The sequence below is a fragment of the Aphidius gifuensis genome, linkage group LG1 (assembly GCF_014905175.1).
Source record: "Aphidius gifuensis isolate YNYX2018 linkage group LG1, ASM1490517v1, whole genome shotgun sequence".
Lineage (NCBI taxonomy): Eukaryota > Metazoa > Arthropoda > Insecta > Hymenoptera > Braconidae > Aphidius > Aphidius gifuensis.
The window spans coordinates 1,225,770-1,242,332 of NC_057788.1; the positions used below are offsets into that span (position 1 = coordinate 1,225,770).

Below are 16,563 nucleotides of genomic sequence, written 5' to 3' on the forward strand. Positions count from 1 at the left end.
TTTAAAAAATAAAAAAAAAACCCACAAACTCTGCCTCCCCTAGTGATGATTAATAATAATAAAAAAAAATTATTATTAATAAAATTTATGGAAAAGCGAATGCGAGAGAAAAAGGTGATTATTTTTTGTTTTTTGTTTACGAATAAATTGTGAGCAATTACCACTGATGTATTAAGAAACAATTAATATATTAAAATGTTTTTTTTTTTTCCTTTAAATGTTTAAAAACAACGTGACATTAATTAAAAAATTAATTTTTTTGCTAGGTAATAATGAGATAATAATTAATGTGTGTGTTGTATTTTCTGATTATTATTTTAAATATCCACAATTTTTCTATCAATTTTTAAGGAAAAATTAAAAAATAATATATCCACTCCCAGGCTGCAGTCTCTCCTTCACAACACACATTCGCAGGTAAATAATTTTGACAAAAATTATACAATATATTTATCATAAAAAAAAAAAATAAAAAAAAAAAAACATATCAAACTCTTGAATACTTTTCATGAATCAATCTTCATCAACTCTTTTTTTTTTTATTAATATTATTACTTGTATTACAGAGAGAAAAAGAGAAAAAAAAATAATAATAATAAATAAATAAGATGTTTAAAAAAAACATCATAAATATATTTTCGTCCAAATTAATCAAATCTCACACAAAGATTATTTAAAAATCTCTTGCGCGTCAATGATGAATAATAAACACATCCTCTTTTTTTTTCTATTTTTTTGTTATTATTTAATTAAACTCTTAATTCCATAAATCTCCTCTTTCTAATTTTTATCCAGCCTCGATTACTCGATATTTCTCTTCCAATCAGTTAAAAAAAAAAAAATTTCAAACATTAAAAATTCATTGAATGGCACGTATATATAATTGTTGGTATGTTTTTTTTTTTTTTTTAATTTTTATAAACGATGATATTGTGTGCAAAAAACATTATTTTTATTTGTTTTTTTTTTAATCTTATAATATGCCATTGGGAGTTGATATATTGACAAAGGGAACAATTGACAGATAATAATATTAATTATTAAAAAAAAAAAAAACGAAAAAAAAAAAAAAAAAACAAAGTAACAAATTTTTTGTAATTTTTTCTTTTTATTTTAATGGATTGAACGCGAGGATAAGAGCATGACAATTAGGTCAAAGAAAGAGGAAAGAGGTTGTATATAAGAAAAAAAGAAAAAAAATTTAAAAAAAAAAAAAAAAAACAGAAGTTACAAACAAAGAGATGGAGAGAGACTTGAAGGGGGGGAGGAGAGAAGATGGTGATCACGATGAATGGCAATTAATTATTATTTTTTTTTTTTAACTTTATCATTTTTTTTAATGGAAAAAAATGGTACTAGGTGATTGGGAGATGTGTGAGCTTTTAAGAGGTATTTTTTTTTTTATTTAATTTTTATTTATTTATTTCTTATTTTGTTGATGTTTTTTTTTTTTGTTGGGATAAAGTATTGGGATAGGATTAAAGGATTGGGAAACAATAAAGAATTGGATTTAATTTTATTGGGTTAAAAAGAGGAAGGGAGGAACAAATTTGGACTTAGTCTTAAGAGGGTTAATTGTCGCCTGCCTCTTGTGGTTCATCACCATCACCCTGTGTGTCACTTGTCCAGAGAGTAAGGTTATCACGCAATAACTGCATGATCAATGTGGAATCTTTGTAACTGTCCTCGTTCAAGGTATCCAATTCTGCAATTGCATCATCGAATGCCTAGGAAAAAATTTAATTAAAATTAATTTTTCATTGTAATTTATGCAAATTCAAATGTTAATTTAAAAAAAAAAAACAGAAAAAACAAATTTAATCAATTGAAAATTTTTGTAAATTAATATTTTATTATAATATTGGAAAAAAAAATTTCGAAATTAATTAATAATTAATATTTCTAATAATTTTTGAAAAATTAAAAAATATGTGTTATAATTTTTCCATCAAGACAAGAATTGAAAATAAAATTTTAAACGTATATTATTATTGTTTATAATAATATATAATTTTTTTCAATTTTTTTAAAGACAGTTATTAATCCATGTCGTCGTGGCATTGATATGAAGACACAGAGTTAGTTGGACAGCACGAAAATATATATTTATTTTTAATATAATAAACAGGCAAATTTATTTATAATAATTTTAAAAAATTATATAAATAAATAGTGTATTAAAGCATTAAATTAATAAAGAGACAATTGGTCTCTAACCTGCTTGGCCAAGTGACAAGCCCTTGCTGGTGAATTTATAATTTCATAATAAAAAACTGAAAAATTAAGTGCAAGACCGAGTCTTATTGGATGTGTTGGTTGCATTTTAGCTTTTGCAATGTCAAATGCCTCCTGGTATGCCTTTTGTGAATCCTCAACAACCGCTGTAACACGATTTTCAATAATTAAATAAAATAAAACGTGGCTCAAATTTTTAAAATCATCAAAACAATCGTATTAGTCACGATCAAAATAAAAACACCGAGCAAAAAAAGGGGTAAATAAAAATCAAGCAAATATATATTTACTTTTAATTAATAAAAAAAAAATAATTAACTATTAATTAAATTATCTGCCAATAGTAAATGTTTGCTGTCCAACTGTGATATCAATAGTTTTGTTTTTCAATTTTTCTTTACTATTTTTCTGTCATTATTTCAATGCAACACGACGACCTGAAATACTAATTTTTTTTTTAGTTTAAATTCTTTTAAGTGTTAGTAGGATTAATACCTGTTTTGCCAGTTGGCATGCCTTGTCTGGCGAATTGAGAATCTCGTAATAGAAGACCGAGAAGTTGAGTGCAAGACCTAGTCTTATTGGGTGAGTTGGCTGCATTTTATCCTTGCTGATCTCAAAGGCATCCTGGTATGCCTTCTGGCTGTCGTTTACCACGGCTATTTTTTTTTTTTTATTATTTATTAAAATCATTTATTTAATTATTTATATATCATTAACATGCATTCATTCAAATTATTAGTATTCAAATCAATTTAAAAAAAAAAAAAAAACAAAAATACAAAGCAAAATTTAATTTATTATTAGTAAATATTGATTTTAATAGAAAATATTTATAATATTTATAATATTCTTAATGTATTTTAATATATTTATTTTGTTTTATTTAATACGTACCGTTTCTGGTGTCACCTGTGGCTACTTCGGCAAGATACCTGTAGTAATCACCCTTCATCTTGAGGTAAAATACTTTGCTCTCGGCATTGCTGGCCTTTGGAATCAGGTATTTGTCCAAGAGACCCTGAAAAAAAAAATTAAATTATTATTAATATTGTTACTAATAAATAATACTTGTTGTTGTAATTTTTATTGAATTTGTTTTGAAAAAAAAAATTCATTGCGTCATCAGTTTTAAACGTTAATAATAATTCTTATTTTTTTTTATATTTTTCAAGTTTAAATGTATTATAATTGATTAATTGATTAATCAATCATCCTAGTACGAAGGTCATTTAATTAAAAATAATTTTTCAAGTTTAAATTATCTATTTACTTTTTTCAAAATTTATTTTTGTTTTGAATCGAAACGAAATCGAAATCTTCATAATAGTAATCGAAAAATCATATTACGTGTTTTTAATTTTTGTGTCATTATTATTAAACAACTAACAATAATTAATAATCCAAATACAAAAGATTAAAATTAAAATTTTGTGATGTTTAATAAAATTGTTTTTGTTATTCTTTTTTTTGTTTAAACAATAGTAATAATAATAGCATGGAAATGTGATACATCTTTTGTATGTGACATGTTATTATCCATCTAATCTTTAATGGCCTTGTTATCCTATCACATGTTGTAATTTTATTATGAACTAGAAAAATAAATAAAAAATCTATTACAAGGTTAATTTAGTCGTCTCTTTAAAACCTGATATTCAAACCAAAGACAAACAATCCACGTAAATGTACAAAATTATTATATTATTGATTTATATTTTTTATGATTTAATAATTTTTTAAGAATCTTATTCTTTTTTTATTAAATGAAAATTGCGTTATTTATACATTTTAATTTCCTCAGTTATATCCGGTATTTGAAGGGATGATATTAAAATTTACATCATCATTATTAATAAAAAGATATTTCCATAAAAATTATAATTTGTTTTTTTTTTTTTTGTTTTTTATCTGTTATTAACTCAATATTAAAAATAAAAATTCCAGAAAAATAAAAAGTGATAAATCAATGTGATAAATAAAAAAAATAAAAAATTTTAGAATAAATTATATTTATCTATATATTGATACCACCACACGTGTGTTTGCCAAAAAAATTATATCAATTTTGGATGACTTCCAAGTGTCTTTGAGCATAGACAACCTTCGTGATTATCATAAAATAATAAATGTAGACCATAAAAATAAGAATACATATTGTTATATTCATTACAATTAATAATAAAAAAATTATCTAACAAAGAATGATTGATTAAACAAGAATAAATATTTGATAAATATTAATCGATAATTTAAAATGAATAAATATCATGTCAATATGATTAATAGATCATTTATTTGTAGACAATTTAATTATATCTTAGAAATACTTTTTATAAATGGGAAAAAAAAAAACCCTCCAACTGAATAAATATAACAAACTATTAATAAAAAATTGACATTAAAAACTAATTAAATTAATAATTAATATGAATAATTTACCAATACATCGTAGCAAATTTCACGTAATTCTTTTTCAACTTTTTCTCGATATTCTTTAGCCATCTGCTGTTTACGTTCTGAGCCTTCAGTTTTTTGTTCAATTGATGATATAACACGCCATGAACTACGTCTTGCACCAACAACATTTTTATAAGCAACAGAAAGAAGATTTCTTTCTTCATTTGAAAGCTCAACACCAGTTTCGGTGACTGCTTTCATTGCTGCTGCCATATCATCATACCTCTCAGCTTGTTCAGCAAGCTTCGCACGTTGCACCAATTCCTCTTTGTCCACTGACATTGTGTCGGCTAGAAAAATACAATAATCAAATAATCATTATAATAATTATCTTACAATTTTTTTAAATATCTAGATATATATTTTTCTTTTAAATAGACCAGGTGATGGTTGGTTTGAGTATTTTTTTTTTTTATACAAATGTAACATGAATAGGGTGATTTATATTACGTCGAAGAAACTACGCATTTTATCGTTGGCCAGATGCCCAACAATTTAACATTTTTTACCTGCATTAACATTTTTAACAATCAACAAAATAATAATAATAATATCCTCCCCATTGTTTAATAATGAAATTGTATAAATATCAAAGTTTTTTAATTTAATTTTGAATGAAAAAAATATTGTAATATTAATAACGCCCACAAGTTGGCCTTTTAAACCCACCAAACGACACACGTCATCTCATTTCTTTTTATATTCATTCAAAAAAAAAAAAAAAATTATTATCTTGCATGTTACCGCACTTTGAGTTGGTAATCCGATACTTGAAATAAATATATTTTAAAAAAAAGTTCAATGATCCAGTTTATTTTTTTAAATAAAATTAAAAAAAAATATTTAAAAAATTCAAGAGTTGATAAAATTAAATGTCCAAGAATGTTATCTTGAGAATTTTGATTACGTTTAATAATTAATTTGTATTTTATGAATTTAAAGGGAAGAAAATCATGGAAAAAAAAGGGTGCGCGCACACACCAACATCAATGTCGCAGTTTCCGGTTTAATTCATGCGCTTCCGGTTGATATTCAGGCGTTTCCCAGATGCGCAAACTAAACCAGATTCACATAAAAGCCCCACCTTAACTTTCCCACAAAAAATATATTTAATATTTAATTTAAATAATTTAAATAATAATAAAAAATTAGCAACAAATTCGCTTAATGTTTTTACTTTTATTTAAAAAATTTGAAATATGTTTTTGGTTTGTTTATTAATTGAAAAAAATTAATTGAAATTACAAGATGATTAGAAAATAAATGTATAAAAATTGATCGATATAAAATAGTTGAATTGAGTAATGATGAAAAAAAAATATTATTTACAGGTTTTATCGCGCAATCACCTGGCCTCATGAGTGAGCTCATAAGATCGACGTCTCGACGTTGCCGAATCATCAACGTTGTCAACGTTGCCACGATTAATATTTAAAATATTATTTTATTTTTTCAATGTAAAATTTTATAAACTAACATTATATTTACTAATTTTTGTATTATTATTATTTATAGTATTTATATTATTAGCTCTTTCCTGTTTTTTTTTTTTTTTTTTTTTTAAATTTTTTTTTTTCTGAATTTTTTTCAGGATATTACTAACAAGCAGGGAATAATTTAATTATGGGGCTTGGAAATTCATGACCATGTGTGTATTTCCTTTCATTCTAGTAATTTTTTATAGAAATTTTTTTATTACTTGTGTGTGATTATCAGAAGTCATCAATAATTCTGTGAGTATAAATTTTTTTTTTTTTTTTTTATTTAGCTTGGTTAATTTATTTATTTATAAACAAATAATTATTATTGTTTTTTTGTCAAGTTAATATGTGAGATTGTTAATTAATTTAAAATATAAATTTATTCTTTTTTTTTCAACTATTTTAGCAAGTGTTAAGACAAGTGTTAAAATATCCGAAAAATTAATTTGAAATAAATTTATGTATGACTAGATTTGATTTAATGATTCTTTTTTTTTTTATAATTCAAGTGTATTAGAAATTTGTTAGATGGTAAATAAGCTTGTGTTTCTAGAAATTTCAAGTGGAGGAATTATGTGTATCAGTCTATTTTTGAAAGTACAACACGTGTACAAAACTCGACTCTAAAAATGTCTCGAAATATATAGATTTTTTTTTTGTCAATTTTTATTTATTTTTATTGTAAATAACTTGTCTATTTAAATCGTTAAAATATATTTGAAAAATAAATTTAAATACATTTTTTAAATGTTAACTAAACAAGTTTTATTCAAGAGGAATTTGAATTATCAAATTTATTGAAAATCAGCCAGAAATATTTTACAAAAAAAAAATTAAAATAACACATTTTTTTCATACGCAATTTTTGTCTATGATTATTATTTTTTTTTAAAAAAGATTATGAAAAATAAGATCTATGATTATTGAATTTTTTATAGCTTTAAAATAAAAATTCATCAAGAGATGAATTAAAATGAGTAAAAAAAAAAAAATAAAATTAGGTGAAACGACGAGAATAGAAGACCGGAAATAGCGCAGACAAGATGTTGAATAAAATTCAAAAAAAAAATAAATAAATAATCTAATAATTTTTAAATAAAAAAACAAGAAAATTAACACGTAAAAAATGTATATATAATCTTACCAATTTTTAAAATCCTTTGTACAATAAATTACTCAAAATAAAAAAAATAATTTAACACGTATTTTTCACAACGTGAATTTTGTATATTTTTTTTTCTAAACAACCTTAATATATAATCGAGTAAATCGATTTCGACTAGATTAAATATATATATAAAATATAAAAATTAATTAACACAGTATATAATTGTATATAAAAATATTTCTCCTTTTCAAATAGAAAAAATAAAAAATAAAAAAGAAAAAAGAGGCGAGGCAAAATAAAAAAGCTTTGTTTCAAGTTCACAGCGATTTAAAAAATTCAACTTTTGAATTTTTTTTTTTTTGTATAATTGAGTCTATTGAAGTGTTGTTAAATATATGATGATATTTAAAAATTATTTGTTGATTAATAAAATATATGAGTTGTGATAAAATAATACATGCCGCAATGACCACTCCCGCACAACGACTGAGACGTTAACGTTGTATTGTAAAAAAATGACTGAATATTCTGAATATAACTTGAGAATATTCACAGTATTGTGTGTGTTTGTATCTACCTCGTGCAAGGTTTATCGGTTTTATTCGTGTTTATTCGTTGTTATTCGGTGGTACTCGTTTATCTTTACGAAATATTGATCGAAAGGTATGTACACCAAGCATCATTGGTACACAGTCGCGATGTTCATCATCATCATCATCAACATCATCAATGTTATCATGATGATAATGTGTTAGTAGTAATAATTATAATGATGATGATGATGATGATGTTGATGATGACGATATTGGTAGCATGATGATGGGTGGGGCAACATCAAGACATACCAATGCATACACCAAAAGACAACAATTTTTTTCTTATAAAACACATCTTACAATAAATTATTTAATTAAGAAATTAACTAAGAAATTAATCTAAATATTTAACTGTAAATTGAATTGTTTATTAAATAATGTAAATTTAATTTTAATTGATAATTCAATTAACAAGTATTTTGTAATTAGTTTAAAATTTTATTTTTAAGTGTGAAAATTTAGATACAAAAAAGTAAATATTATTTAAAATCACTGGAAATAATTAAAAGTTTTTAATTAATTACTTTGAATACTTGAAATAATAATTAAAGCAACATTTTACAATTAATTTGAATATAATTATTTTAATTTTTAATATAAAAGTTTAAAGAAAAAATTTAAAAATATTAAAGATAAATATAAAAATTAATTTATTAATGTAAAAATTAATTAAATAATCTATTTTTTAATTTAAATATATTGTTGTTAATATTTGTTGATAATTTAATTATTTATTTAAAACTATGATGCTAATTTCGATTTCGAATGTAATGTGAAAAAAATTTTAAATAGAAAAAAAATTCAGTCATTGGAAATAATTTTGAATTTTTAATTTATGATCAAGATGTTAATGAGATAATGGGTCAATGAAGTATAAAATCTATCATATCAACATATTAAATTACCAATTATAATCAAGTATTATTAATAATGTCAATTTACAATTAAAAAAGTAGCAAAATAAAATCCAACTGATATTTTAAATAATGTAGAAAAAAAAATACACGGTTCATTAATTTCCAAAAAAGTAAAATGAAATATTAACAAACAATTGTTTAAACAATATACAAATAAATATTTATAATAATTACTTGTTAATTATCAATTTATTAATTGTATAATCAAATAATTTGTGTATATCTTTGCTACTTGTGTGAGACACAATGTGTCGTGGTTAAATGGATCAAGTACTATTGAATTTGATTGGAAGTCAAACGTACTTTTGGTATGATAATATATTTAATTAATTAAATTACATTTCGGTATGTTACAATGATGATACTCAAGTTGACAAATACATGACGTAACAGAGTCTCAAAGGGTTTTGCAAATTACATTTGGTTTAATTACCCCATTGAGGATCAATGATGAATATATATTTATTTGATTTTTTTTTTTTTTTTGCTTCAATTGTTGTTAAATTCAATGACGGAAATGTTTAATTAATTTATATATTATTATTGTTATTTATAATTTAGTAAGAGTATTGATAACACGTGTTTTTTTTAATTTTATTTTTAAATGTACGGGTTTTGTTTTGATTTTTATGAGTAATAAAATAACAATTTGTATGAAATACAATGACGCATTAAATTGTACAAGTTAATCCGGCTTTATGTTATTGAAAAATTTACTTTTTTTTTAAATTTTCACAAAAAGTTATATAGCTGTATTATTATTCAATAATACTGATTATAAAAATAATTAAATTGACATTTTTTTAATTCTAATATTTTATGGAGAAAAAAAATTAATTGTAATTTTGAAAAATCATTGAAATTATATTTATTTTTTAATTGACAGGCTAATTGATTAGTTAGTATTTCATTATAATTATTATTGTTTCATTTTATTTATTTAATTTTTTTTTTTTAATTCAAGTGTCATTCATAATCAGTAACAAATTTATTATTTTAATTACAAAAATAATGGTGCATAGGTTTTGTATGATTTTTTCTCTCGTTTTTGTTTTTTTGTTTTTTCAATTAAAAAACTTTTTTTTTTACGCTAATATTTTAACTAAAGTTTTCCGGAGTAATCTTCAAATTTTTCTGTGTAATTTCTCCATATTTTTTTTTGGTAATTTAAACGTTTGGAGAATTTACAAATAATTACGAAATTATTTAGAATTTTTTTTACCTGGTGGTAGTTTTAACACACAATATTTTCGTTTTAATAATTTATTGAAAATTTCACCTGAGGCTTTTTATAATAGTTACCTATATTAAATTGTTGCTGAATTGTTCAGCCAATAAATCGACGTTATAAAACTATTACAACTTTTGTTTTCAGTGACAATAATATAACTAAAATAGTCAAAGTCTCTATTTAATTTTTTTTTAATGATTAGACAATATGGAATAACAATGTGATATTTTTTCTAATGGCTGGTAATGTTATTTAGATGAAAAAAATAACTAAAAAAAAAAAATTATATATTGTCTGTTGGCAAGCTGAAAATGGAATATTGATCTGTTAAAGGGAAATAAAATTGTGCGCGCGCATAAATCTGCAGACTGACCCCAAACCACCCCAAACTGTTTTGCGCATGTTGGAATTTTTTTTTTTTAAATAATTTTATTGTTATTATATTTATTGGTAAAATAACAAAAGTAGATGGTTCATTAGAAACTGGCTTGTTACCAAATTTTAAGAGAAAAAAAAAAGTTCGATAGAAATTATAAGAAATTGTTTTTTAAATTCGGCTATTTAAAAAATTAATAATTTATTTAAAATACAAGTAGTTATTAATTTTTTTTGTTTTTTAATTATAAAGAAAGCTCTCATTATTTTTCAATCACTTAGATTTTTACGTTAAAGTTTTTGATTGAAAAATATAAATAAGAAATAAAAAAAAAAAAAATTAAATTCGCATTTTATGTAAAATTTCATCAAGGGGATTCATCTCCTGTAACAACAAATTGTAAAAAAAAATTTACAAAAGTTAAAAGAATATTCTAAATGTCAATTTAATAGAATAAATTTGATATTATTTATTTTTTTTTAAATAAATTAAATTACTTAAAGTTTATGCAAAAAAAATAAAGTTGCAAAACTTTCTCAAATTAAGTGTGCATGGAATTGATGTAAATAACAATTTAACTGACATAAAAAAAAATTATAAAACTCACTTATTATGTATATTAAATGATGGAAAAGAAAAAAAAAATTTAAAACTAATTATAACATTTTTCAACAACAAATGAATATTTACAACAATTAAAATTATCATTAAAAATTTGAAAAAAAACTTTCACATTCAAATAATCATAATATTACGTAAAAATTATAAATAAAATGGTAATTATAATTAATAATAAATTGCAACTAAAACAGTTAATAAATAAATAAATAAAATAATATTTTAGTTTTCAATTATTTAATAAACAATTGATTTTATAATAAAAAAAAAAAAAAAATCAATTTAATTTTATTAAATTTTCTAGGTATCACTTTGAAGGAATTAAATATTTTTCATATAAATAATGGAAAAATATACAAAACATGAATTATGAAACCCTCCAAGTATCAATGACAAATCGATAAATAAAATGAATATAAATAAAATTTATAACCCTTTGTAAAATAACATTCTCACGACATTTTTTATTTTTTTTAAATATTTTGTTAATTTATTGTGTCATTGATATTCAGTGATTTTTAATAAACAATAAAAAAAACCTTGATAAAAGAAGAATAAATAATAGTTTATAGTTAAAATAATAATAATTGAAAAAAGTTTTCTAGGCCAGGGCCAATTGGATCATCGGTCAGTTCCGCATCAAATAATATTAAAGAGATTTAGTTTTAATTTTTTTCATCAATTAAAAATATACAAAAATTAATCAAAAAATAAAAACATTTAAAAAAATAAATAAATTCTTTAATTAATAAATTTTAATAAATAATACTTGAAAAATAAGATAAAAATATTTTTACAAAAAAAAATTTAGCAAACAATTTCAAGTCTTTTTTTTTCATATTTTATTTTTCATCGTTGTACTATTGTTAATTTTATAAACAAAACCAAAAAAAAGAAATAATTAAGTTTATATAATATTAAGTCAATATCAAATTCTCTTCTCTAATTATAATTATTACTTTAAAAATTTAAAATAGAAAGTTCACTCATGTGGATAATAATTCAACAAAACAAATAATTTTTTTTCTTTCAAAAATAAGGGGAGTGTAAATTTATTTTTTTAAATATTTAATTGTTATATAAATTTACGTAATTCACTGGACAATATTAATCAATCAATTCATCATGAAATACATTGTGTCAAAAGCAGAAAAAAAAATATATTATTTCAATAAGAATTAGCTTTATGGTCAATTGAAAATTTTTTTTTTTTAATACAATTAATTAACCTGTGTTATTTATCAGAAGAAAATTTAAGTAAATTTATTTTTGCAATGAATTGTTATTGATTTTTAAATATATAATATTTTTGAAAATATTTTTTCGTTGATGAAATTTAAAAAATTGATTTTTATAAAATAAAAAAAAATAACTTGATGACAAAAGATTATTGTTTTTGTATTTTTATGATAATTATCATCATCATGTATGGAATATTTTTACAATGTTATAGAAGCTTTGATATCAAAATTGAATTATCAATTTGAAAGGGATCTAGTAATTATATTAGTGTCAGGGACAACATGCTACAGGTGTCATTGTCAATGCACCGAGACAGACAAAACAAATTTAAAAATCTATACTTTTTAAAGGTTGTAATAATTTTATAACGTCGATTTATTGGCTGAACAATTCAGCAACAATTTAATATAGGTAACTGCTTTAAAAAAGCCTCAGGTGAAATTTTCAATAAATTATTAAAACGAAAATATTGTGTGTTAAAACTACCACCAGGTAAAAAAAATTCTAAATATTTTCGTAATTATTTGTAAATTCTCCAAACGTTTTAATTACCATAAAAAAATATGGAGAAATTACACAGAAAAATTTGAAGATTACTCCGGAAAACTTTAGTTAAAATATTAGCGTAAAAAAAAAAGTTTTTTAATTGAAAAAACAAAAAAAAAAAAACGAGAGAAAAATCATGCAAGACGAAAAACCTATGCACCATTATTTTTGTAATTAAAATAATAAATTTGTTACTGATTATGAATGACACTTGAATTAAAAAAAAAAATTAAATAAATAAAATGAAACAATAATAATTATAACGAAATAATAACTAATCAATTAGCCTGTCAATTAAAAAATAAATATAATTTCAATGATTTTTCAAAATTACAATCAATTTTTTTTCTCCATAAAATATTAGGATTAAAAAAATGATAATTCTTTAAAGAAAAAAAAAATAATTCTTTAATTATAAATTAAAATCAATTTTTTCATCATTTCATGATGATTATTATTATTGTTTTAATTTTCATATGAGAACATGAAGAAGGGCGTGGATGAGTGCTGCAGAATGACGTGTTGTACGAGTGAGTCACGCGGTCACTCAGTGGCATACACACAATAAATAAAAAATAATAAATAAAATAGAGTAGTGTATGCAGACTTGTGTTGTTGTAATAAGTGTGTATGAGTTGTTGGTGTTGTTGAAAAAAAAAAAAACAACCTGGGGGTAACTAAAATAGACCAAGTATGTGTATGTTTGCTGCATGGTCATTGTAATGTACTTGAGAACCCCTGGGATAGCATGTTTAAAGGTTTTTTTTTTTCGGGCGGTTCCCTTGGATCCATGGTGGTGTTTGTACAACTCTCAACAAATGGATTTTTCATGTGAAATATATATACAATAATAAATAAGACCACCACCCTTGGTAATAATTTTTATAATGATAACTGATTACACAAAAATAATCCCCTGATAATTCAATGTTTCTATCATGGGATTTTGTTTTTTATTATTTTTAAATTTTCAAGCTACTTGATAAAGCATGTTTAATCAAATTTAAATATCCCCCTTGTATTTTAAAAATGATAATCAATATTTTTTAAAAATTAAATTTCAAGTTTTTTTTTTTTTTTTGGAGTACATTGTAAATTGAAATTGCCAAGTAATTTTTAATTAATTAATTGAATTTAAAATTCAATCATGTGTATTAGAAAATTATAAAAATTTAATAATTAAATTTTTTTAGAAATAATTTGAAATATATATTTAATGGAAAAAAATTAAATCAGAAAAAAATAAAAATAAACTTGAAGCAAGTCGTTAGGGTCAAGTACCCCCTCATGTAATTATTGTTATTTTTTATTAACCCTTGCGTGTATTACCTGACAGTTCGAGTGTTTAAAATAAAAAATAAAATAAAAATGAAATATTTAAAAAAAAAAATAAGACAGCTAAATGAGTTGATAATGAAAAAAAAAAAACAAGTAGATTAAAAAATATTTACAGAAAAAAAAATAAAAATAATCAACCACAATGATTACAAGTAATTTTTATAATTTCTGATATTGTTTTATATAATTGCCTCGATTTTTATCGCATCAATTAAAATTTTAACGATGTTAAATTAAAAACAAAGCAAATAAAAAATAAAATTGACGATTAATTATTATTTCCAAGTATAATTTTTTTTTTTGTAAATTTATTCAAGGGATGATAATAAAGATAATAGAGGGGTTGGCCATTACCTAGTTGTTCTTTGAAATAACAAAAAGAAATGTGTATAAATAATACGATTTAGGTCACATTGATAGACACACATTGATATTGGTCGAGAGATAATGGAGCTCTTCTTCTTCTCATCAAAAAATATTCATTTGTAAATATGCCTAATCCTGTCAGCCCTTATTTCATAAATTTTATTATTTTTTTTTTCAATATAAATGACGTACTTAAACAAATGTATCACAACAATAGAAAGATAAATTAAAATTTCATAACAAAATAATTATTTTGCACCCTTGATTATTAAAATATTTCATTAAAATTATAATAAATTGATTGAGCAATATTTCATGTCAATAAATAAATAAAAAATGTCATTAAAATTATTAATTTAATTATTAATTTCACTAATCAATCTTATTTTAATAAATTATTAAAATTATTATAAAAATAATTTTAAAATATTGATTTTTTTTTTTTCTTTTTTAATTTGTTTATAATAATTTTAACGTTGTTGTTGTTGTTTTTTTTTTTCAAAGAGATAATAGTCACGACAAAAAGACGTGAAATAAATATGTCAAAGGATTTTATTATTCTATAAAAACTTGAATTTTTAATTTTAAAATTTCATAATGAAAAATGCATTTAATGCAATTTTATTTTATAAAAAATAAAAAACGCAATTTATTAATTAAATAATTAAAATTCCAAGTCAACAAAACTATCAATTAATATTATAAACAAAAAAAAAAAAAAAATTTTAATAATAATAACATCAAGTTACATGAATCAACTGTCAATAAAGTTTTTAAAATTTTTTTTAAAATGTCATTTTTAAATTTTCAATGACATTATTAAAATAATTCAAAATATCCATAAATAATTAAAAATTAAATCAACAAACAATATCTTCAGTCTATATATGGTCATGTTTTCTATGATAATTGCGTAGTTGATGACAAAATAATAATCATAAAACTTTATTGACAATAAAAAGAGAAAAAAAAAAAAAATCAATACAACAAAAGTATAAAAATTAACAAACTATAATCAACAATATAGGTATATATTTTTTTATACTTCCATATCAGTTGTGTTTGATAAGAAAAAATAATAATAACAATTATCATTGAAAAATAAAAAATAAAAAATAGCCGGTGGAGTAGAGGCAACATGGCGACGGGCACTCCCCTGTCGTCCAACACACACACAAACACAAACACAAATAAGCCAACTACGTCATTCGCAAATTTAATTCGCAAAAAACCAATAAAATCAATAAATAATAACAAATAATATACTAACAATATTTAATATTGTTTTTTTTATCAATTTACATGACTTTTAAAAATTGTAAATTATAAAAAATCTCATCATTTTAGAAAAACAAAAAAAAAAAAAATTAAAAAAATTGTTGTTTGCATGTGTATGTGTGTGGAATTTACCGGCGAAAAAAGACGCAAGATGGTTGACTAAGAAGGATAGAAAGAGACATAAATACACTCATCTATGTTACGCGTAGCGTGCGTCATTCGTGCACGACTGAGCCGCATTCGGATCGCATGACTGGGGCGAAAATATGACACGTTTTTTTTTTTTTTTTTTCTTTTTATTTTAAAAAAAATAATTTATAAATTTTCGTTTAGTTGGTTTTTGAAGGATATTTGACATTTAAATAAACAACTACTAATCATTGTGAAATTAAAAAATTATTAAAAATAGAAAGAGAAAGAAAATTTTTTTTTTTTTTTTTTTTTTTCTTCATCGCAATGGCTACGGGGTTCACACGACATTTTCAGTCAAATAGACAGCTCATTTAATAAATTATTAAATAAATATAACATTATAAAATAATAAATAAATATAATGTAATGTTTGATTATTAATAACTCACCTTTTCGAGTGCAAAAAGCGGCCTAATAAATTGTGCCTTAAAACGTAATACAATGTGTCCTGTTCACAACGATTTCACAGAGTGCACTGATCGTGATGAACAGGAAACGGCCATCTTAATTATTTGCGTTTTGTTCATGCGCAGTTTCCTTCGTTACATGAAAATAAATTAATAAAAATAAATTAACTAA

General features: G+C 22.1%; 1 protein-coding gene across 5 annotated transcripts; it reads right to left on the reverse strand.

The window, feature by feature from the left end:
* Positions 1–273: 273 nt before the first annotated feature.
* Positions 274–16,505, reverse strand: LOC122860761 (14-3-3 protein zeta). 5 transcript variants are annotated; one of them, XM_044164723.1, is made up of 5 exons: positions 16,374–16,505; positions 4,678–4,985; positions 3,133–3,256; positions 2,218–2,381; positions 274–1,727 (listed from the first exon to the last, which is right to left on the reverse strand). In XM_044164723.1, the coding sequence occupies exons 2-5, from the start codon at positions 4,975–4,977 to the stop codon at positions 1,572–1,574; spliced, it is 744 nt and encodes a 247-aa protein (XP_044020658.1). In that variant the 5' UTR covers positions 4,978–4,985; positions 16,374–16,505; the 3' UTR covers positions 274–1,571. The 5 variants fall into 5 exon arrangements, with proteins under 5 accessions (XP_044020658.1, XP_044020655.1, XP_044020657.1 ...); XM_044164720.1 differs by lacking the exon at positions 2,218–2,381 and adding an exon at positions 2,731–2,894 and having other exon boundaries at positions 16,374–16,504; XM_044164722.1 differs by lacking the exons at positions 2,218–2,381; positions 16,374–16,505 and adding exons at positions 2,731–2,894; positions 10,100–10,325.
* Between the last annotated feature and the right edge of the window lie 58 nt (positions 16,506–16,563).

What these genes read in the sequence shown, in the direction of transcription:
- LOC122860761 (XM_044164723.1), bottom strand. Translation starts at nt 4,977, where the DNA reads ATGTCAGTGGACAAAGAGGAATTGGTGCAACGTGCGAAGCTTGCTGAA. An exon ending in AAATTTGCTACGATGTATTG is followed by an intron (nt 3,257 to 4,677) that starts GTAAATTATTCA and finishes TTTTTTTTTCAG; the next exon opens with GGTCTCTTGGACAAATACCT. An exon ending in CTTGTCACTTGGCCAAGCAG is followed by an intron (nt 1,728 to 2,217) that starts GTTAGAGACCAA and finishes ATTTTTTCCTAG; the next exon opens with GCATTCGATGATGCAATTGC.